The sequence below is a fragment of the Pithys albifrons genome, chromosome 17 (genome assembly GCF_047495875.1).
Source record: "Pithys albifrons albifrons isolate INPA30051 chromosome 17, PitAlb_v1, whole genome shotgun sequence".
In the NCBI taxonomy this organism is placed as follows: Eukaryota; Metazoa; Chordata; class Aves; order Passeriformes; family Thamnophilidae; genus Pithys; species Pithys albifrons.
Window position 1 is genome coordinate 7,672,064 of NC_092474.1, and position 22,616 is coordinate 7,694,679.

Sequence of the window (22,616 nt, forward strand, 5' to 3'; positions counted from 1 at the left end):
GCCCAGTCGCCGAGCAGCGGGCGGAACGGCACCGGCGGTGCGGGTTGGCGGCCGGACCCGGGGCGCGGACCCGCCGTGCGAGGCGGAGGCTGCGGCCTGAGGGGACCGGAGGGTCCGGGGGGTCCTGGGGCCGCTCGGCCCGGCCCGGGGGGCAACGGTGAGAACTCGGGATCTGCGGGGCCAGGCGGGGAGAGCGGCGCGGCGGAAACCTCGGCCCGGACGGGAGGGGGGCTGTGGAGGGGCCGCGGGGCTATGAGGGGGCCTGGGGGTCTGAGGGGGGCTCTGGGGGGGTCTGAGGGAGGCTCTGGGGGGGTCTGAGGGAGGCTCTGGGGGGGTCTGAGGGAGGTTCTGGGGGATTGTGAGAGAACTCCGTGGCTGCTTCGCTCGGGGCTTGGGCGAGCCCCCAGACCTGGAGCCCAGTTCGGGGGCTGTGGTGGCCCTGGGTCCTGCCCCCTCAGCTCGCGGTTGCCCCTGCTCGGTCCCGCCGGTACCCGAGGCCCTGGAGCGCCCTGCCTTGCCCTGCTGCCCCACACGGAGCTCTCCCTGCCCCGCAGCTGTCCTGGCGCTGCTTCTCCTCTGTTGGAGCTTCCCCACTTTCCCCTTCCTGGCTGGAGCAGCTCGGAACGGCGGAGGGAAAGCCCTGGATCCCCCGCAGCCGCAGGGAATGTGCCGATCGGTGCAGGAGCTGCCCGAGCCGCTGGATGGGATCGTGGGGAGGTGTGAGTGAATGAGCATCACACGCTGCTCCTGAAGAAGTGACCCCTCAGGTCAGTTCCCTGGCCCTGTTCATAGAGCTCTTGTTGGCTCTGGCATCTTATGTGGCAAGAGGCAATAAATGAGAGTCCCCTGTGCCCTTTGTCTCCTGCCCCTGCCTGGGGAGTTGTTCTTGTCTGTGATAAGAAAACAGCAGAGTCTGGAAGGGGAGGTGGAGTGAGGAACACCACGGCCACACACTGTGGGATTGAGTTGTTCCTTCTGCAGCCTGCCTGCCCTCAGCAGGCTCTGTGCTGTGCTGGAAGGGACTGTGCTAGGCTGTGTGCTGGGCTGGAAGGGGCTGTGCCAGGCTGTGTGCTGGGCTGGAAGGATCTGTGCTAGGCTGTGTGCTGGGCTGGAAGGGGCTGTGCCAGGCTGTGTGCTGGGCTGGAAGGATCTGTGCTAGGCTGTGTGCTGGGCTGGAAGGGGCTGTGCCAGGCTGTGTGCTGGGCTGGAAGGATCTGTGCTAGGCTGTGTGCTGGGCTGGAAGGGGCTGTGCCAGGCTGTGTGCTGGGCTGGAAGGGGCTGTGCCAGGCTGTGTGCCCTGCTGTGTGTGCTCCCATGGCTGGGCTCTGCCCTCCCCTGCAGGCAGCTGGGGCAGAAACAGACTGTACTGCCCTGTCCCCCCAGGTGCCAGGTGTGCTCCCAGGTGCCAGGCGTGTGCTGCCCTGTCCCCCCAGGTCCCAGGTGTGCTGCCCAGGCCCCAGCCATGTTCAGTGCCAGCCAGTGCTCGCGGGCGCAGTTCCTGGACAGGGCGCGGCAGGCGCGGGAGGAGCGGCGGGAGCTGAAGGAGCGGGAACGAGCGGCCGTGCAGCTCCAGGCCCTGGTCAGGAGGTTCCTGTGCCGCTGCCGCCTCCACAGGGACATCAGGTGTGTGGAACTCGTGGAATTGGGGAGTGGGTTGGCTCGAAAGGGAGTTAAAGTTCATCCCATCCCATCCCCTGCCTTGGGCAGGGACACCTCTCACTGGCCCAGGCTGCTCCAACAGGGCCACTCCCAGGGATGGGGCTCCCACAGCTGCTCTGGGCACCACCAGGGCCTGCCCACCCTCACAGGGAGGAATTCCTTCCCCGTATCCCATCTAACCCTACTCTCTGGCAGTGGGAAGCCATTCCCCTTTGTCCTGTCACTCCAGGCTCTTGTAAAATGGTATAGAATCATAGAATTGATTGGGTTGGAAAAGACCTCCGAGATCATCAAGTCCAACCCCTCTCTGTTATCTGGAGGAGTTTGCTTGGTTTTTAACGACTCATTTTTCTCCCTTTGTCAGGAGAGAGGTGGAGGATTTCTTTGGGACAAATGAATGTGGCTCAAGTAAAAGAAGTGCTCTGTCTGTGTTCAGAATTGCCAGGAAGCTGCTGTTTGTGTTCAATCCCAAAGAGGACAAGGAGGTGAGGACACTGCCTGAGCTGCTGCTCTTCTGAGGACACATTTTAACATGTTAAATATGTTTAATTCATTATCTACGTGATCTCGTAGGTTCCTACAATATATTTTGGCCTCAGAAATGTGATCTCTGTCTCCTGGTCCTTCCTGGAGGATCTGCCTGTAGGAATGAAACAGGAGAAGCCTTGAATTTTTCAGTAGTGGTTCTGTGTGTATGACATGGCTTAGTGGATGTTCCTCCTGGTGACTGTGCAGGAACTGAGCAGTGCCTGAGGATTTGGGCACACAGGAGTTCCTTGTGGCAGCTCCCAGTGAGCTGTGCTGGCACAAGGGAAGCTTTTCATGTCTGATTTATATCTGTTAATATCTGAGAAATCTGTTTTGCTTTTCTGACTGTGCCCTGAATTTGAGTGCTCCCAGGAAGGGGCCGTGGGCCTGGCTGAAGGGAGTGTGTCTGGAACATTTGCTGCTGGAATCCAGACAGCTCTTGCTCCCTCTGCTGAGCTGTTCCTCGTGCTGGTCCAGAACAGCCCTTCCTGTAGTTAGAACTAATCCCACCTTTTTGTTTCCCCAGAGATTTGAAAAGCTGTGCCGTTGTATCCTGAACAGCATGGATGTGGAGAATGAGCCCAAGGTCAGCAGGAGGGGGTTGGGTTGGAGTGGGGAGGTTGTTTGTTATTTTTAATTCTGTTGGGGGGGATTTACATGGGTGATATTTGAATTTTTAGCTTTCAGAAGCCTCTGAACCCTGCAGAGATTTCGTGGGGGAAGTTTGGACAAGCCCTTTAGTGTTGGTCTGGCATTTGCTCTGTGTGCAGCCATGGGAGTTACAGGGCAGTTGATTCTGGGGTGGGTGGTGTCCTTTGACCAGGGAATTTGGGAAGAGAAGTGGCTTGGACCCACATCTGGGTTCAGCTGCTGAACTCCCTGGCAATGTGCTCTGCCAGGCACAAATCCTGGTCACTGAGTGTGCCCTCCCTCCCCAGGTGTGGTACGTGTCCCTGGCCCTCTCCAAGGACCTCACACTCCTGTGGATCAAGCAGATCAAAGACATTTTGTGGTTTTGCTGTGAATTTCTCAAGCAGCTCAAGGTAAGGACTGTTTTCTTCAGGTTTTCTCTCCCTGAATTTACCCATTGGCATGAGGCTCATTAGATTTATTGCCCCTGATGTTTGTTATCACAGCCTGACATCCTGCAGGACTCCAGACTGGTCAATCTGCACCTCACAATGCTCGTCACCTTCACAGACACTTCTACCTGGAAAATCCTTCGGGGAAAAGGTTGGTGCATTAATTATTTAAGATTTGGGACTTGCTATTAAAGTCCTCTGAATGCTCTGGCACAGGTTGGGCAGAGAAGCTGTGGCTGCCCCATCCTGGGAGTGTCCAAGGCCAGATTGGACAGGGCCTGGAGCACCCTGGGCTGGTGGGAGGTGTCTCTGCCCATGGCAGGGATGGCACTGGAGAGGCTTTAAGGTCCTTTCCAACCCAAACCATTCTGGGATTCTGTTTCTGCACCTTGTCCCCTCCCTGTGGTTGCCACAAAGGTTCATTTTGCTCCTGTGCTTGCACAAAACAAGGAATCCCTTGGGATTAGACTGTTTCCTGTGGCTGTTTCCCTTAGGACACCAACAGTTTTTACAAGGTTTTTATAACATTTCAAAATCCCCCCCCAAGTGTTCAGGGGATAAGGGAATGTGCCTTTAGCTCTGTTTTTTTTAGGAAATATACATAGACAAATACTGTGAGGAAATGAGACTCTTAAACCTTAAACAAGACAATGTGAACTGATGCCTAAGTGATTTTGTGTTTAAGGACAAGGACTTTGTGCAAGGAGGGCTCGGGCAGTGACAAATTGCTGTGTTGTGTGTGTGGGGAAGTGCAGGGTGGGACTGTGGTGCTGCTTTGGTGACATCAGTGCTTTAACCCAAAGGTGAAACCCTGAGGCCTGCAATGAACCACATCTGTGCAAACATCATGGGCCACCTGAACCAGAAGGGGTTTTATTCTGTGCTGCAGGTCAGTCTCAGCTGGTGCAGTCCTGTCTCCTCTTTATCCAAACAAACCCCAGCCTTGAGGACGCTGTTTGGGTCTGCTGGGGTGTCAGGGAGGAGCTGCTGGGCTTTTGTCTGGGCTCATGTTTTTCTCAAAGCAGTAAAACAGAGTCTCCCCACCTGAGATCAAACAAACCCTCTCCTTTCTGTCATTCACATTCTGATGAATCTAAATCCTCTTAATCATGTCATAATGAGATGGACAAGGAAGAATCTTAAATATTTTCCCAAACGTTGCTACTGCCACATTGTATAGATTGGGTTTGTTTACTGTTCTGTTGGGGACAGAAACTGGTGTAATTAACCTTTTAAATGATTACCAAACTATTGCCTGTTAATTTTGAAAGCTGGGGCACCCTGTGAGTACAAGTCCTAGAGAAATAAGAGCTGGAGAGTGTCTGATTTGATTGCAGCTTCTCTGCTCTGCCACTATTAACCTGCAGCCCTTCTAGAGCTGCCAATTAACTTGCAGGAACTGGATTTTAGGTTGCTTTGGTGTCCTTTTTCTCTGCAGTAAATTAACTTACTGTCTTTCAGGAGTAATTGTAATCTTTCTTTTCTGAGTACTACAGGGGTTTTATTTTATTTATTTGGTTTTTATTGCAGATTTTGCTAACTAATGGCTTGGCACGATCCAGACCTTCCCTGTCCAAGGGCTCCTTGACTGCCATCTTCTCCCTGGCACTGCGGTGAGGCAGCTGGAGCTGCTGGGGGTTTGACAGGCAAACTTGGCTTTACTGGGCTTTTTAAGGGCTGCTCAAATGGCTCACTCTGCTGTCCTCCTTTTTCAGCTCAGAATGCCTTTAAGTCAGTAATTAGTGTGAGCCTAAACCTCAGGGTGCAGTTCAGTTCAGAGTCTGTTGAACCCCAGAAGGGTTGGAGGTTTCCAGGTGAGCTGGTTGTGCTGCTGCAGATGTACCTGTTAGTCCACCTGCAGGGGCAAAGTGTGTCCCTGGAGCAACACTTTGGAAATCTGCAGCCACTAATGAGCATGAAAACCTCAGTGGCTAATTGGGTGTCCCTTCCCTTCTGCCACTGCTGGGATGGTGAGGTTGGGATGGCCAGGAGAGGAGCAGAGGGTGGCCTTGAGTGTCACCCAACTTCTTCCTAAGGAAAACAATTAATTACTGGTTTCATGGCAGTGGGGAGAAGGTGATCAGGAGGTGACCCCTGTAACCCTGGGAGTTGTGTGGGTTTGCTGTGTAAAAATGCTTTATGCTCTGAACTGTCTTATACTGCTTTGAGCCAGAGCAGTTCTGTGAACTTGCTCTGAGAACAAAAGTGTAAGTGAACGTTGTTTTTGCTGTGCTGCTTCAAGGGCAGGTTGGATGGAGCTTTTAGAGCACCCTGGTCTAGTGCAAGCTGTCCCTGGCCATGACAGGGGGTGCAACAAGATGGGCTTTAAGGTCTCTTCCAACCCAAACCATTCCATGGGTCTGTGATTGTTGTTGAGGGAGGAATCAGTAGCCAGCTGTGAATGGCTCAGTTGAAGGCTGGGTCTTGCTTTTCTAGGTCAGGTTGTGCTCTGAAGTGTTTCTCTCTCTCTCCACAGCCCTGTGATTGCTGCACAGTTCTCAGACAATCTGTTGAGGTCCTTCCTGATCCATATCATGTCTGTGCCTGCCATAATGACTCACCTTGCTACTCTCACCCCTGAGGTAAGTGGGTGATCTCATAGGACCCAAAATCTGATTATCATATCAGGTCATTTATTATTCTGTTTTATCAGCTCTTGGGACAGAGCTTTGGCATTTCTGTCTTTGCCAGTTTCAACTCTGTTGTGAAAGTACTTGATCCTTACAAAACCCCTGGATTTATAATACAGACGTTGTTAACACCAGTGGGATGGTGGGCTGAGAACTGCCCCTGAATAAATAAATAAATAATAAAGGCATATATGACCCACAGCTTGAATTTTTCATGTTCCTACTCTTCCATTTCTGTAACCATAGACAGAGCCAAAGCAAAAATCACTCTGTTGCATGGCACAGGATCTGAGGAGCTAACTAGTGTGCTGTCCACTAATCCAATTTAATCTACCTGGTGCAGACAGGCAGGTTTTGTGCCAGTTGGGCATCCTGTGTCCTTGCAGACAGATGACTGCAAAGCTCTGTCTACAACTACAGCCTGACCTGTTCACCTGCAAGGGGTTTGATTTCCCAGGCCAGCTCCATGTCAAACACTCTGTAGGGCAACACTCTCAGCTTGCTGCTTTATTTGGCAAGGAGAGCCAGTGCCAGGTGCTGTGACAGATCAGGTGTGGTGGTTTGTGTGGTGCCTCTGAGCCCCACGGGCAGGTCACTTCTGTCTTTCAGCGTCTGGCAGTGATAGAATCTCACGATCTCTTCCGCAAGTTCATCCTGTTTCTGAGCCGTGAGGAGCAGTGCCGAGATGTCTGTGTGTGCCTGGAGGGGAGCCACACTCTCTGTTTGCTGGGTAAGCACCTGCAACGCTTCCTGCTGTCTTTGGAAGAGTCTGGAGTCAGATCGTTCTCTGTGGGACAGAGCTGCCTCCAACTCATCATTTTTTAATCGTTATTTAGCTAATGGTTGGTTTATATTTTCCAAGTAATAACTGAGATGTATTTTGGGATATTACAAGCATGGTATAAGATCTCTGCAGATGGAGGAAGGGTCAGAGGCTTGTTCTTGTCCCCTTGTCATCATGCTCAACTGGGAAGCACCATCTCTGCCAGCTTTTCATTTGGACTCTGAGAAAGTCCTGTAGCATGGCAGAGCTGGGTCTCAGTTCCCTAAATGGACATGCTGCTGAAACTCTTAAATTCACCATTCTGTAACAGTAACAAGATTAACAGTTGGAACGCAGGAATAACCACAGATGGTCTGTAGCTTTGTAGAAAGTGTTGGTGGGGCACAGGTGAGAAGGTGGCCAAAGGGATGTTTCACTGGGAATGACTTCCTGCATGGTGGCCTCTGAGAATCACCATTGACAGAAATCCTCTTCTGGGCTTGAGAAGGGATTGATTTCACCTGTAGCCACTGCCCCACAGCATCTGTTCTTGTTAATAACGTGTTGCTGTGCTGGTCCTTCCTCCAGGTAACCTGGTGTTCCTGGGCTCCTTGAATGACCAGGTCCTGGAGGAAGAGACAGCCCACTTTGTGGGGGTGCTCATCCACATGCTCTCCTACTGCCAGAAGTACGTGTCACAGAAGAAATCCAACCTCACCCACTGGCACCCTGTTCTGGGCTGGTTTTCACAGACTGTGGATTATGGGTAAGTGGGAAGGGCCTTATGGAGATAGATGATTAAGCCTCTCCTTTAATTTCTTTACCCTTTTTTTTGTATGTTGCAATGTGCTTTATATCTTGAGATGAACAGTGAGAGCCTGTTCAGAATAATTTCTCGGGTATTTCAGGTTCTCTCTGCACAATATAAACTGTAGCATTCATACCATTCCATGGGGAAATTTATATGAGTGTGATTAAACTGGTGACCAGTTGTATACTGGTACACTGATAGAGCACCTGCATATCAGCCCTTCCTGTGAGCATCATCTGTAGGGTGGGAGGAGCAGATTCCAATTTGGATTATGAGCTAAATGTATCAGTGTCACTGCCTGGTGTTTTATTCCAACCTGCCTTGTCTTTCAGACTGAATGAGTCCATGCCTCTGCTGACAAAGCAACTGCAGCACCTCTGGGGAGTCCATATGATCCGCATCCTCTTCAGTGATGTGCTCAGCAAGAAATTGCTGGAAAATCAGGAAATAGCTCAGCTGCCAGCACAGCCAGTTTCCCCTCAGAACAGCCTGCCCATGAAAAGTCAGTTCTGGAGGGTTGTGGGAGTTTTTGTGTGTGTTTGTACATGTGTCTCTCTCCCAGATTCACAGGGTTTTGGCTTTTCCACTAATGCTGAAAGCTTTGAGTAATTACCTGAAACAGCTGCTGCTGCTGAGGGGGGATATGGCCTCTCCTATTTGTAATTCCTGCTCAAAATGGCTCTGTGACCTGGGTCAGGTCTTTTTCTTTGGTGCTGGGAAAATATTTGCTTATTGTAGCAGTTTCTTTTCATTGTTTCTCAAGTGGCTGAAGTGATTGCTGCATAACTTAGTGCTTCCCCAAGCGAGGTGGAGGCAGCTGCCCGTGTGGCAGGCAGGGTGAAGCTGCACCTGTGGGGTGTGGGGCTGCTGCAGGACAGGCGTTGGGGTAAGATAACTGTAAATCAGGTATTTTCTAGTGCTGCCCATGGCACCGGGTCCTGTGGGCATTGGTTTCTGCAGGGAGAATCATGGAATGGGTTGGGTTGGAAGGGACCTGAAAGCATATTTAGTCCACCTCATGCCATGGGCAGGGACACTTTCCACAGGTTGCTCCAAGCCCTGTCTAACATGGCCTTGGACACTTCCAGGGATGGGGCAGTCACAGCTTCTCTGCCCAACCTGTGCCAGGGCCTGCCCACCTTTCCAGCCAAGAATTCCTTCCCACTGTCCCACGTCCCCCTGCCAGTGGGAGTGACCCTGACCAGCAGTTCTGTGCCTCTCTGTGCCCAGACTTGTTCAAGAGAGCGTTCCAGAAGTCGGCCTCGGTGCGCAACATCCTCAAGCCGGTCGGGGGCAAGCGCGTGGACTCGGCCGAGGTACAGAAGGTCTGCAGCATCTGTGTGCTGTACCAGACCACCCTCACCACGCTCACCCAGATCCGCCTGCAGATCCTCACAGGTCAGGGCACCTCTCTGCTCTCCAAGTCACTTCCAATGTGCAGGAAAAATGGCTTTTTCTTACTAAATTCTGTTGACTTGGTGGTGGTTTTGTTACTGACAGCAGTTTATTGACTGGCTGGGGTGGAAGGCTTGTTCCATCCTGAACTGCCCAGCTGGTCAATGACATTCAGCACTACCTGATCAAGCATTATCTCTCCAGAATACAAATTGAAGCAAGTTTTCCTCTCGTGAAACCTTGCTTACACCATATCAAACTTCAGCCTGAGTCAGTGTTTTTGGGAAGCCTGGCAATATTAATCTTTCTGTGGTGGGAACACTGGATGCTTTCATACATCTTGGGAACAAATTACCTGTCTTGGGAATTGATGGAGGAGGAGATCAGCACTGCTTTGGTCTGGTGGGTAGAGAGTGCAGAGCTGTGAGAGTTTTGTGGCTGTGGTGACCATGGGTACAGTCCTGTTGTGTTCCCATCTCTGAGATGGCTGGAATGATGGTGGGATCACAGGAATTCGTTATTTTCTCAAGTTGCAAAAGAATTAAGGGGAAAAGGCCTAAGGTGTTCAAAGAATGTCTCATTATAAGGTTTTCTCCTTCTTTCCTGGTGATTGTAATTCTCCTGTTAATGCAGACAGGCCTGGGAGCCAAAGGGGATGCTCCTGTTCCTCTTCTGCTTTGCAAAAGGGCCCTTCAGCTGCAAGGCACATTCAAGTCTCAACCTTCACAGGCAGCAGAATGAACTTTACTGACTGTGCTTTATATTTTCACAGGTCTCACTTACCTGGATGATCTGTTGCCCAAATTATGGGCTTTTATCTGTGAGCTGGGACCACAGGGTGGGTTAAAACTCTTCTTGGAGTGTTTAAACAATGACACAGAGGAATCCAAGAGGCTGCTGGCCATGCTGATGCTCTTCTGTGACTGCTCCCGCCACCTGATCACGTAGGTAGCACGTGAAGGCTGCTCCCTGTGTTTGTGACGTGGGCTCTTGGGTTCCTGAAGTGTGAGGAGAAGTAGTTAAGGTTTTATGCCTTTTAATGAAGATAATTAGGCAGGGTAAAGCAGTGAGATTTTGGGATAGAGTACTGAGAAATAAACAGCTTCAAAAGGACTTTCCCCCTCAGCCATGGAATATTCAGCTGGCTGGATGGGTAACAAAAGTGAGAAGGGAAAGAAACAGCACAAAGGATGGGAGAGGGTGTGGAAAATTGCCCTTGCTGGTCAGTAGAGTCGGTTCTCTTAGGTTGAATGGTGCAAAAGTTTTCTGGGAAGTGAGAGCACAGGTCCTTCTAAGCCTGAAACTCTGGCTTTGCTTGTGTCTCAGACTTCACACCATCTTCTGTAAAGATCTGCTATCAATCAAAATCCATAAATAAGGCTTAGCTGTTTATGACTTTGGATCCTCATGGGTGTCAGTTGTCATAGAAATAAGAGCTGCTGCTAAAGGATAATCTGCCTTTATGAAAATTTCAAAAGGGAATTAAATTTACACTTGTGCATTTGCATTTGTTTGCTGTGACAGGATTCTTGATGACATAGAGGTCTATGAAGAGCAGATTTCATTCAAACTGGAGGAGCTTGTTACCATCTCCTCTTTCCTGAATTCCTTCGTGTTTAAGATGATCTGGGATGGAATTGTAGGTAAGTGCTTTTAGTGGCTTGAGTTGATACTACTATTAGAACAAATGGCAATTATTTTGGAATTTGAAGCTTCTGCTAATTATTACTTGGCACAAAACCCACTACTGTATGGGAATATGTCCCAGTCTTCTGATGTCCAGATGCCACTGTCATGCTTGGCAGCAAATACTGAGCACTTTCCTATTTCCAGTAAGAATTTGTGCAACAAACAGGCACGATGAGCATGTTGGTTTTTGGCAGGGATGAAGTTTAGCATGACTGGGCCATGTGTTGGACAGTAATGCAGTCCTGGGACCAGGCCTGCTCAGGCCTCTGTAGATACCTGGTGTTGATCTATCTGCTGGTTAATTTGGTACAGCTCAGCTCTGGTAATTTAGCTGAGAGACTCCAGTTCTGCTTTGAAATGAGATGGCTTTGATGTAGCTCTGATCAGACAAGACACCATGTCTCCTGGGAGGGACAAAACCCTTCCAGTGGAGGTCAGGAGGAACACGCCTGTCCTGCTGCTGTGGGGTGGTGCTCACTGGGGTGCCCCTGGCCACCCCTGTTGCCTGGGGCTTCTGGCTATGGCTGCCTTGTCCCTTCTGTGCAGAGAATGCCCGAGGGGAGACCCTGGAGCTGTTCCACTCGGTGCATGGCTGGCTCATGGTGCTGTACGAGCGCGACTGTCGCCGGCGCTTCGCTCCCGACGAGCACTGGCTGCGCAAGTGAGTGTCCAGGGCAGGGATCAGGAGCAGCTCGGGGCCTGTCCCAGTGCTCCTGGCTTGGCATCCCTCACTTTAAATTCTGCCTGTGAGATCAAGGTGAGAGCTGCTCCCTGTGTATGCAGTTAAGGGCACCCCTCCTGTTGTGCTGCTTTTCCATGGTCTGAGGTTTGGGTGGTGCTTTGAAAACTGACTCAGCACCTGAGAGCTTTTGAGTGTCTCTGGCCTTCTCACCTCCTTAGGAGTGTGCACCTGAGCACATCTTTGAAATCATTGCAGCTTTCCTGTCTCCCACCCCCAGCTATTCCCCACAGTGTGCATTTCTCAGGGCTCTCTGAACCTCTGCCTTTCTTTGCAAAGGGACCTCAAACCCAGCGTGCTCTTCCAGGAGCTGGACAAGGACAAGAAACGAGCCCAGCTGCTCCTGCAGTACATCCCACACGTCATTCCCCACAAGAACGTGAGTGGGATGGAGCTGAGAGGCCACTGACCTGGGTGGGCTGGGGTGGAGGGAACATGTGTCTGGAGCATTTGGTGACATGGAGCTTGTGATTGAAATGCCAGTTCAATAAAAGTCTCCTTCCCCCCAGCCTCTCCCCAGTATTTCCTCTTTCCCACTTCTCCCCAGTATTTCCGCTAAATGGCTTGTTTTCTGTGGTTGAGACTGAACTGATTTGTGTGGGCAGGTGTGTGGAGTGAGTGGGTGCCAGTGGCATCTCTAGGAGAACTGGGAGCAGGACAACCAGGAGTAGTTGTGTGTGTGTGCCAGCAGCATCCCAAAGCCCTGCTGCCCTGCAGGATAAGGATCTTTGTGGATGAAGACTGACACTTGTTTTCTTTTTAAGAGGGTGCTGCTGTTCCGAAACATGGTGACGAAGGAGAAGGAGAAGCTGGGGCTGGTGGAGACCAGCTCGGCGTCCCCTCACGTCACACACATCACCATCCGCCGCTCACGGATGCTGGAGGTGAGGGGCCTGCCCTGCAGCAGCCAGCCAGCAAGGCAGCACTTGGCCTGGCAAGAATGTGGGCCCAGAGTGTGTTTTTACCTTCTCTGTGGGTGATGAGGGACCCAGACCCAGAACTGATGTTACAGGAAAAATGCTGGACCTTGTTCAGTTCAGACTGCTCCAAACCTGGGGTTCTGGCTAGGAAAGTGCTGCTCTTTTTGAACTCAAGGGTCCATAGCAATACTGGTTTCTGTGGTGTATCTGTCTCTGCTGCCTGTTGTGTGGGTGTTTCATGTGTGTGCCTCATGACTGTCCTCTGGATCTCCTGGTCTGTGTAGGATGGATATGAACAGCTCCGGCAGCTTTCCCAGAACGCCATGAAGGGAGTGATCAGAGTGAAGTTTGTGAATGATTTGGGGGTCGATGAGGCTGGTATTGATCAAGATGGGGTCTTCAAAGAGTTTCTGGAAGAGATAATAAAAAAAGTGTTTGACCCTGCACTGAACCTGTTCAAGGTAGGACGCAGGTGCTGACAGTGGTGACTCCCTGCAGGCAGGAACAGGCTGCTCACTGTGCCCTTATCTCTGTGTGCAGACCACCAGTGGTGATGAGAGGCTGTATCCATCCCCAACATCCTACATCCATGAGAACTACCTCCAGCTCTTCGAGTTTGTGGGGAAGATGCTGGGGAAGGCTGTGTATGAGGTGAGCCAGAAGCACCACAGCAGGATATTGTCTCTGTTGGTACAGCCCTGTGGTCCCTTGTTGATGCCTTAAGGGGACATGTGGCAGAAGGGAGGATGGAATGACAGAATGAGCTCTGCCTCTAAGACAGCTCTTTTCAAGGAAACATGTAGTTCCTGTTGCCTTTTTGCACCTGCTGGACTAATTAATGGATTTTGAGCAGATGTGGGTTTTGTAGCTGATTTCAGTGCCTTGCAAAGATGGTCTTTGCTGTTGTCCCAACAGCACCAGGTCTGCCTGCAGGTCTCACAGGTAACCAGAATTGTCACATGTAACAAGTGCAGGACAGGACTTGCACCTGTGCAACCTGTGCACTCTTCTTGTCCACAGGGAATAGTTGTGGATGTACCATTTGCTTCCTTCTTTTTGAGTCAGCTCCTTGGGCACCACCACAGTGTCTTCTACAGCTCTGTGGATGAACTTCCCTCCTTGGACTCTGAGTTCTATAAAAATCTCACTTCAATTAAGGTTTGAGCATTAATTTTCCTGTTGTTCACCTCCCTTATTGCTGCTGTTAGAAACAGTAGATTACAAATGCCTTCTGTAAAACCCCCCTGGAAGTCACAGGTGGTTCTGCTGCTTGACACTGACCTCCTTTCCCTCTCCTGTTGTCCCCAGCGCTACGATGGTGACATCAGTGACCTGGGCTTGACACTGTCCTACGATGAAGATGTGATGGGTCAGGTAGGTTTTTATTCAGTGATGTGTTGGGCCTTATTTCTGCTTTGTCCCAAACACCCTCCTCATGCTGTCATGGAATAGAAACCACAGAATATCCTCAGCTGGAAGGGACCCACAAGGGTCATCAAGCTCCAGCTCCTGATAGATGGTAATGAGCAGAATCCTGGGCCCTGAAAGTCCACAGCCCTGGCTCAGGTAGTCCCTGTTCCTCCTGGTTAGATCCCAGCTGCTCCACGTGGAGTGTCCCTTTGTCTGGTGCTACCAGAAGAGCCTTTGAAGCACTGAGGGGTCCTGAGGGTCATTGCACATCACTGTGGGAGAGCCTGTGGTGCCAGAACTGGCATATTTGATGTCCACAGAGCAGAGAAATACACCTGCAGTTGGATTTGCCAGCAGAAAACAAATACAATTCTCTGCTGAGCTTTCTGAGAGCTGATGTTGAGCATCTAAGAGCCAGACTGTGTGTCCCAGCTCATGCTTTTTACTCTGGAGCTATGTTTGAGTGTGTCAGGTGGATGCTCTGTGTGGCCCATCTGAGCAGGAATCCCCAGGGGACTGACTGGGAAATGACCTTGTGTGTAATTGTAGTGAGGGCTGAGCTCTGCTCTTCTCTACAGAAGAAAAGCCTGTTCTGCAAGGCTGGCCCAGCTTCAGGGCCTCTCTGGGCTCAGCACAGCATTCACTATTTAGCTGTGAGCAGAGAACAGCCTTTTCCACAAAAAGGTTGCCCTCTGACCCTTAATTTTTCTGCTGCCAGGGTTTTTACTTTCTAGTTGAAAAAGTGTTTAATGCTTTCCCTGCATAACTGGTCTTGCCTTCTTTTGAAAGAAGAATCTGTGAGTTGGGAGAAATTCCTTTTCTTCCAACACAGCTGTTTCTGTCAGAGGAACTTGAAGTGTGTCAGGAGGTCTCTTGGCCTAGAGAAGAGAAAGCTGTTTGTCAGTCCCTTAGGAAGGCTTGAAGGTACTTGGTTGCACTTGGACCCTGGGCTCTGTGATGTTGTGTGTGCATAGCTGGAAAATCTGGAGAGATAAGATAAAACTGCCTTTGCTGTCAGTGTGTTGTGGCTGCAGATTCCGTGGGGAGTCCCAGGCACTGAGAGCAGGACAGGCCCAGTGGCACAGGGACCACTGAGCCAGGGAGTGTTTATCTGGGGCAGCTTGTCCTTGGGAGCTTTGCAGGCTGCAGTTTATTCCTCAGCTGGCAAGTTTGGACCAGCTTGAATCTGTCTGGGAGCAGCAACCCTGGAAATGCACCTGCAGAGGTGAGTGGGAAGGGCTGAGTATGGGCACAGCACCACTGCAGGGCACCTTCCTGCTGCCTCAGGATTGCTGAGGGCTCAGCTTTGAGGGCTTTTCCACGTGAAGAATAAAGGTTGGAAATGGGGTATAGAGCCCAGCAATGAGACATGGAAAGCTGTGCTACATTAAGGTTAAAAATAAACCAGGCTTGCTGTTTTCCCTGTGCTTTGGCCATGCTGAAGGAGCCAGGTGGGATAACCCTGAGTGAACTGTGCCCCTGATAGGTGTGTGTGTTGGGCACATGTGAGCTGAGCTCATTCCCTGAGCTGGACTCCCTCCTGACCTTGGCACTCCCCTGCAGCCCAGGCACAGAGTGTAAATAAAGACTTTCTGCCTCAGCTTTTGCAGAGATAAGCCAGCACCTGGAGGCCCCTGCACTGGCCCTGGAGGGGAGCACCAGGCCCTGGCAGAGCCTTCCCAGCTCTCTCCCTTCCTGCCTGGAGTGCCCAGCTGGAGGGACAGGAAGCCCCAGGAGCTCCTGGGTGAGACCTGTGGCTCAGCCAGCTTTGGATTGTGCTGTTAGTCTGGGCTCTCCGGGGCTCTGAGCTGGTTCAGCCCTGGATTCTGGGATCGTGACAGGCCCCCAGGGTGCTTGGAATTGATTTGTGTGCGGTTCAGCAGTGATGGATCAGGCTGGAGAGGAGGATTCCTGGGAGAAGGGCTGGCTCTGCTGGTGGGAGAGTCAGAGTTCCTGCTGTTCCATTGCTCTGTTAATAGTTCAGTGAAACTGGTTCAAGGCAGAAGCAGGATTATTACTTAAATTTTAAATCCTACTGTTTTATTGTAAAAATAAATGTTTTATGGGGAGGTAACAGCTTAGCATGGCATTTCCTTCCGTTGTGGTTCCAGGCAGTAATTAGCAATCCAATCATTTCTTCCCTCAGCTTGTTTGCCATGAACTTGTTCCTGGAGGGAAGACCATTCCCGTTACCAATGAAAATAAGTAAGTACAGCAATTACATTTTTAAGGTCACCACTGCAAAATACTTTATTCTAGTTCCTTGGGCTTGCATCTGGAATGAATTGAGATAGATTGGAGTAGAAGGAGGACATAAATGTCTTAATGGAATTTGCTGGTTACAGTTCATCGGCAGAAATTGTATTAAATTTGATTTGCAAAATAAAAATTGACAATTTACTTCTTGAAACAGCACTTCTGAGGTCAAAGGCACACAGTCAGGGAGATTCTGCAGGATTTAATGATGGTGATGGATACAGACAGATGGATTCAAAGCAATTCAGGCACACGGTGGTGAACACGGAGGGCACAGATGCTCAAAGACACCTTGGAGCAGACAGATCTTCTCAGAATGATAACATGTGGCAGTTGTATAAAGCACCGTGGTCGGAGCAGACTGTGGTGAATTCAAATGCAGTCGACAGTCGTTCTTTAGACGCAGGAAATGAGAGGAGACACCGAGCCCTGGGGCTGTTTTCACAGATAACCGGCTTTTAGATAGTTATCGCAAATGTCAACTCGGGAGCCTGAAAAACTACCCCACTTTTTTGTTCCCTTCTCTTTTTTGCTTCCCTCTACCCTTCGGTGATCATAAAAGCAGGATGAAATACCTATTAAGCAGATGTGCATTTGAACTGGTAATCGGGGGGTTGTTCTCTTTAATGACAAATGAAAGCTCGGTCCTACCTGAGGATTTGGCAGTGCTGGTCGTGCTCTGCACTCTGATGTTCCCAGTCTTTTCTCTTCTCCAGCTCTGACCAGGGAGTTTGCATTTGAAAGGATCTTCCTCTGCTTGTCTGAAATCAGCTCAGGGAGAAAATTCAAAGTCCTGCATGTAGCTCTAGTCTTTTACAGCAGAAACTTTGAAGCTTTTGCACACAAACCGGGAGTGTGGAGGGAGCAGAAGTGGTGAAAGGAATGGAAGCAATCTGGGAACAGCTGTCTGGGAATGGTGGGGTGAGGTGACCTGTCCAAAAGCTCAGTGGGTGGGATCTGTGTGGGAACTGAGGAAGAGTCAGCAAGTTCAGGTGTTTTGCCTGTGTGTGAGAAGGGGAAGCTGATGGTGCCTTCCTGTAACAAACAGGGCTCCTCTTCCACACTCCTGGAGGGAGGTTGGAGTGTGCTGTGTGGCCTTGGTGTGTTATTCTCTAGCCATGGGGGCAGGTGGCATCAGAGCCCAGACAGCTGTTTGTCAGGCTGAGAGGAGTGTCTGCCTTGCAATCTGACCCTTTAAAGGGGGGTTGGATGTGTGCTCCCCTCTGGATCCTTTAAAGGGGAGCTGGATGTGTGCTCCCCTCTGGATCCTTTAAAGGGGAGCTGGATGTGTGCTCCCCTCTGGATCCTTTAAAGGGGAGCTGGATGTGTGCTCCCGTCTGTGAGCTGTGTCTGCCCAAGGCTGATCAAGGCATTATTGGAGCCAATTAGTCCCTGGCTTGGGCAGGAGCTCTGAGAATGAGCAGAGTCACCAAGGTGGGGGGAAAAGGGACAAAGTCTGGGCAGAACATCTTTATCTGCTTCAATAAAGAGTGGGTGAAGGCGGGGAACGTGCCATCCCCCTCCAGGCAGTGCCAGTCCCTTTTGGGCTGCAGAGACGGGTCAGGGCTGGCATGAGGGTGTCCCTGGCTGCTCCCTCCTTCCTGCCACCTGCCCTGTCCCCCCCAGGATCAGCTACATCCACCTCATGGCTCACTTCCGGATGCACACGCAGATCAAGAGCCAGACGGCCGCGCTCATCGGCGGCTTCCGCTCCATCATCAAGCCCGAGTGGATCCGCATGTTCTCGGCGCCGGAACTGCAGCGCCTCATCTCCGGGGACAACGCCGAGATTGACCTCGAGGACCTGAAGTGAGTGAGCAGCTCCTGCTGCTGGGCCTCCCCTCGGCAAACTGAGCCCTAAAATTGCAGAACTTACTGGAGGCTGGCGGAGACTGGCTTGTCCACAGCCTTCTGCTCCTCCTGATGGAAATTCGAGGAGCAGACGGAGGCAAGCAGAGCTGAGGAACATGTTCCTTAGAGTTAATCTGGAGAATTAAGGAATGGGAAGGGTCCTTTCTTCCGCTGGTTCCTGGGAACAGAATTTCTCCCTGCCCTTCCCTTTCCTCTGCCCACTGTCAGCTTAGCACTGAACTCTGACTTGGGGCAGGTGTTGGATGGGTCTTGGAGCAGCCTGGGCCAGGGGAAGGTGTCCCTGCCCATGGCAGGGGCTTTGGAGCAGGAGGAGCATTAAGGTCCCTTCCAACCCAAACCATCCTACATGACTGATCCTTCCAGCACTTGTCAGCTGGCAGCTGTGCCCCTCCTGCTGCAGTGACACAGGCCTGGCACAACTTTTGTCTCTCCAGAAAACACACCGTGTACTACGGGGGTTTCCACGGCAGTCACCGGGTCATCATCTGGTTGTGGGACATCCTGGCCAACGACTTCAGCCCCGAGGAGAGAGCCATGTTCCTCAAGGTGAGTGGGAAATCATGGCAGCCCAGCCTGGGCTTTGAATTGGGGGCCAGTGCTCGTCTCCAGTTACCAGGGTGCTTTCTGCACTGCTAGAACATCAGAATCCTGGACACCTGAACGTGCCCAGCAGAACTCCTAGAAATGCTCTGGTGTCACCACAAATCCTCTTGCACAGGTGTGACACGTGAGAGGGTGGCAGAGCTGTGCCCCAGAGCTCAGTGGTGTTGGGGTGCAGGTGGTGCTCAATGCTCAGTTCCCTGCTGGGACTGTGTTATTCTGTGTGGCTGTTCCTGCCCTCCCTGCTCCCATCTTCATTCTCCATCCCTTTTCAGTTTGTGACCAGCTGCTCCAGGCCTCCACTTCTGGGCTTTGCCTACCTCAAGCCTCCCTTCTCCATCCGCTGTGTGGAAGTCTCTGATGACCAGGTGGGCCCTACTTGCTCCTGACTGAGGCATTCCCTGCCAGGCTTCCCCCCTCTGTCTGACCACGAAACTCTTAAATCAGGAGGGTGGAAGGTTAGATGTTAGCATCAGGCATTATTCCTCTCTGTGAGGGTGGGCAGCCCTGACACAGGTTGGGCAGAGCAGCTGTGGCTGCTTCATCCCTGGAAGTGTCCAAGGCCAGGTTGGACAGGGCTTGGAGCACCCTGGGCTGGTGGAAGGTGTCCCTGCCCATGGCAGGGGTGGAATGGGATGAGCTTTAAGATCCCTTCCAACCCAAACCATTCCATGACTGCATTTATGCTCTGCAGGACAAGGTGAAACAACCCCACCCCAACAGGGTGCTCATGGCTGCCCTGCCTGTCCCCACACACACAGCTCTGGGCTCCGTCTGCCTGTGCCCAGCATTGTGTTTTCCCCTCCCCGTTCCCCTCTCCCAACTCCCTGCACACCTGCCCATGTCACAGCACTGCAGTTACAGTCACAGCCCCAGGGTGGGGGTCAGAGCTCTGGGGTTTGTGCTGGCCACTCTGCCCTGTGTGCTGACCACTGTGTGCTGGCCACTCTGCCCTGTGTACTGGCCGCTGTGCCCTGTGTGCAGGCCCCGTGGCAACAGGGGGAGGTGACACTCTGTGCCCGTTGCAGGACACAGGGGACACTCTGGGCAGCGTCTTGCGTGGCTTCTTCACCATCCGCAAGAAGGAGCCAGGCGGGCGGCTCCCGACCTCCTCCACCTGCTTCAACCTGCTCAAGCTGCCCAACTACAGCAAGAAGAGCATCCTGAGGGAGAAGCTGCGCTATGCCATCAGCATGAACACTGGCTTTGAGCTGTCCTAGGCCCTGCCCTCGGCAGCTGCTGCGGGAGGGGAGGCTTCGGGCGCGGAGCCGCCACAGCTCGGCGGGAGCCACTCGAGGGCTGGGACGTGCAGCTGGGAGTGGAGGGTTACAGGCACCCGGGGAAGAGTACTGGGCTCAGGGCTGGCTCTTCTTGGGAGCGGCTCCAGGCCGGAGGAGGTGATGGGCCTGACCCAAAATACTTTCACTTGACACCCACGTAAATCGTCTTTCAAAGCAAAACCCCGGGGGAGCACAAAAGGAACATTCCAAGTGCCAGTCAGATTAGTGACCATGAGACCCCCCAGCAGGCTGGGCAGGCCAGGCAGCTGCTGCCCTGAGTGCTGCTTTTCCCTTTCCCAGGAGCTGCTCTGGGTGTGAGTCTGTGGGAAAGGCAGGGGAATGACAGAGCCCACAGGGAGACGAGCAGGAGGTGGCAGCGTTGGATGTGCCCCGGATGGGCACTGCTCACTCAGGTACTGCAGGGGAGTCCCAGGTGCCCCCCCAAGGCCCTTTGTGTGTCTCAGAGAAGGAACCACGTGCCAGACCAGGGAAGCAGCAGGTTAAACACGAGCAGATGGCTCTCGGGAAGGTCTGGGAGTGCTGGAGGTTAAGAGCTGGAGCAGCAGGTGTGGGGTCAGTGTGCTGAGCCAGCTGTGCCTCTGCCAAATTCCTGCCAGAGCTGGAGCTTTGGGTGGAAGGGGCTGTGTCTCAATTTCTCAGGAGCAGGCAGTGTTTAATTCTGTGTTTGAGGAGGGCAGGGGCTGGTGGAGGGCAGGAGCTGTCACACGGCTTGGGCAGCCTTCACTCCCCAGCACCAACCCAGGTGGGGCAGGTTCCTCTTGGGAACCCTCCCCTGGCAAAATCCTTCTTGGATGGAAGTTCCACTCTGTTTGCAGGCCCTTTTTGTTAGGGAGATGCGCTGTTTCCACCCAGGACTGGGGCTCTGTGTAACAGCCACATTTGCTTTGTTGCCAAACTATTTATTTTGGTTGCTTTTGTCTCTTTCTGGCCTTATTTTCCCGAGTGGTGTTTACCTGTAGCAGGCAGCCTTTGCAGGGTCTGAGGGGGCTGTTGGGAAGGTGGGGGCCCTTATGGCCAATTCTAGTCAAGTCCAGAGACACTGATAAAATGTCTGTGCACTTTCCCACCTTGGTCCCTTGTGCTGTTGCAAGTCCTGCCCTGACCTGGGTCAGGGAGAGGAGAGCCTGGGCTGTCCTGTCTGTGCTGGGATTCTGGCACAGAGAAGAATCGTGACATTGCCCTGTTTGGGACAGGATTAAAACCAGGCCCCTTCACCCCACTAATAAAACAAGCTCCTGCACAGGCTGGTAGTGTTTGCCCTGGGTTTCCTTTCCCCTCCTGGCACTGGTGACCCTCACCCTGCTCTGGCCATGCCCTGCCTCATCTGCTGCCCTGCTGGTCCATCCCATGGGATTCCTGTCCCCAGGTGTGCTCAACACAACACAGATATCCACATGGAGAAGGCTCCTGGGCTCTGGGAGGCCCTTCAGCCACGATATTCCACATTTAAAACAGATCAGAAACACTTGGCACTGACCAACCACGAGCAGAGACATGGCCTCGGCCTCACCCTCCTGTTGTGCTTCAGATGGTTTTCAGATAAATAACCCTTTTTGTAGAACCAGTGCCTGGAAATGCACCTGAAAAGCAACGTCAGGATCCTTTTTCTCTGTCAAATCAGTGATACTGAACAGGAGTGATGGGAAGTGCTGGTGTGGACAGGAGTGTCTGCATCCACAGGGTTCAGGACACTGGGCTGTGAGTCAGAGAAATTAAAGATAGGAGTAAATTTCTTCTTTAATTTATTTTTTACATAGAGCATTTTGGCATTAACCAGCTGGTGACTGTGTAGGTGGGAGGTTTAGGCACTGCCCTGGACCACTCATAGTTTAAATACCACCCAAAATGTCCTTTTTTTTTTCTAGGAAATGCAGTGTGTCAAACTAGAACTCAATGAGTTGTTGAACACTGAAATAAAATCCTTGCTCCCCTTTTCCCTTTATTCCTCAGGAGTACAATTCCTAGAAAAGATCTTCCTGCAGATTTAGCTTGGACTCTTCAACCTTGGAAACGTTGCACTATGAGACACTACTCCCCATTGTAGCTGGTGTATAAAATGTGACTTTGGTAAATCCCTGGGGGCTGTGGGCAAGGATTTCTGTGCAAGGGCTGATTTCTGTGTCCTGGGGAGGCTGGAACACGTGTTTACCTGAGCAGAAGGCTGGGAAGGTGTGTCAGTGCTGCCTGCTCTGTGTATCCTGCAGGTGTTGTGCAGGGCAGGGATGGTGGTGCCACGGGAAATTAATGAGGAGCTTTTCTATCCAAGCCTTGGTTACATCCCTGTGTGGCAACTGCAGAGGAAATAAAGCTGGTGTGAGTTCAGGTGCTTAGATGTCTCCTTGTCCTTTCCTAGGGCAGGGAATGCTTGGCTGGGATGCTCCTGGCGGAGGGGAGAGCAGTGTTGGGGTGCTGGTACCTCTCAGAGGGCACCTGCTTTTATTCTGAGTGGGCAGGCCCTGGCACAGGGTGCCCAGAGAAGCTGTGACTGCCCCATTCCTGAAGTGTGCAAGGCCAGGTTGGGCGGGCTTGGAGCAACCTGGGCTGGTGAAGGTGTCCCTGCGCATGGCAGGGGGTGGCACTGGATGAGCTTTGAGGTTCTTTCCAACCCCAATCGAGTGGGACAGCCCTGAGGATCAGCCAGAGGATGGGACTTGATGTTCATGTTCTATTTCTCCCCTGGCCTGGCTCTGGAAGTTCCTTGCAGCACTGAGGAGCTGTGCCTGCTGCTGCAGCTCCCCCCAGTCCAGGTTTGGTGTGTGGCCCTTTGCTGCCCATCTGTCCCTGATGTGGGGCCCTCCTGCCTCACTCCCCATGCCCGTGGTGCCCTGGGCCGGCCCCGTGGGCTCCGCAGGGATGGAGCGAGGGAGAGGCTCCCAGTCAGTGTGCAAGTGCCATTGTTTTGACACAGGCATCTGGCACCGTCAGAAGGGGCAAGAAGAGCCCCCATAGCAGATGCTGCCA

At 52.1% G+C, this 22,616-nt stretch overlaps 1 protein-coding gene across 4 annotated transcripts; it reads left to right on the forward strand.

Annotated features, from left to right (window-relative positions):
• Positions 1–42: 42 nt before the first annotated feature.
• Positions 43–21,980, forward strand: UBE3B (ubiquitin protein ligase E3B). Of its 4 annotated transcripts, none has more exons than XM_071571953.1 (28): positions 43–157; positions 555–767; positions 1,434–1,623; positions 2,024–2,144; positions 2,714–2,773; positions 3,126–3,230; positions 3,324–3,420; positions 4,073–4,158; positions 4,800–4,882; positions 5,746–5,851; positions 6,509–6,629; positions 7,251–7,428; positions 7,806–7,975; positions 8,704–8,871; positions 9,641–9,812; positions 10,393–10,511; positions 11,104–11,218; positions 11,576–11,675; positions 12,061–12,180; positions 12,501–12,677; positions 12,757–12,867; positions 13,237–13,374; positions 13,525–13,590; positions 15,773–15,831; positions 17,509–17,691; positions 18,189–18,300; positions 18,630–18,722; positions 19,383–21,980. In XM_071571953.1, exons 3-28 carry the CDS (start codon positions 1,463–1,465, stop codon positions 19,572–19,574), a joined length of 3,213 nt encoding a protein of 1,070 aa, XP_071428054.1. In that variant the 5' UTR covers positions 43–157; positions 555–767; positions 1,434–1,462; the 3' UTR covers positions 19,575–21,980. The 4 variants fall into 4 exon arrangements, with proteins under 4 accessions (XP_071428054.1, XP_071428055.1, XP_071428056.1 ...); XM_071571954.1 differs by having other exon boundaries at positions 618–767; XM_071571955.1 differs by lacking the exon at positions 555–767.
• Positions 21,981–22,616: the final 636 nt, after the last annotated feature.

What these genes read in the sequence shown, in the direction of transcription:
- UBE3B (XM_071571953.1), top strand. Translation starts at nt 1,463, where the DNA reads ATGTTCAGTGCCAGCCAGTGCTCGCGGGCGCAGTTCCTGGACAGGGCG. An exon ending in TGGGGAAGGCTGTGTATGAG is followed by an intron (nt 12,868 to 13,236) that starts GTGAGCCAGAAG and finishes TCTTGTCCACAG; the next exon opens with GGAATAGTTGTGGATGTACC. An exon ending in TGGAAGTCTCTGATGACCAG is followed by an intron (nt 18,723 to 19,382) that starts GTGGGCCCTACT and finishes TGCCCGTTGCAG; the next exon opens with GACACAGGGGACACTCTGGG.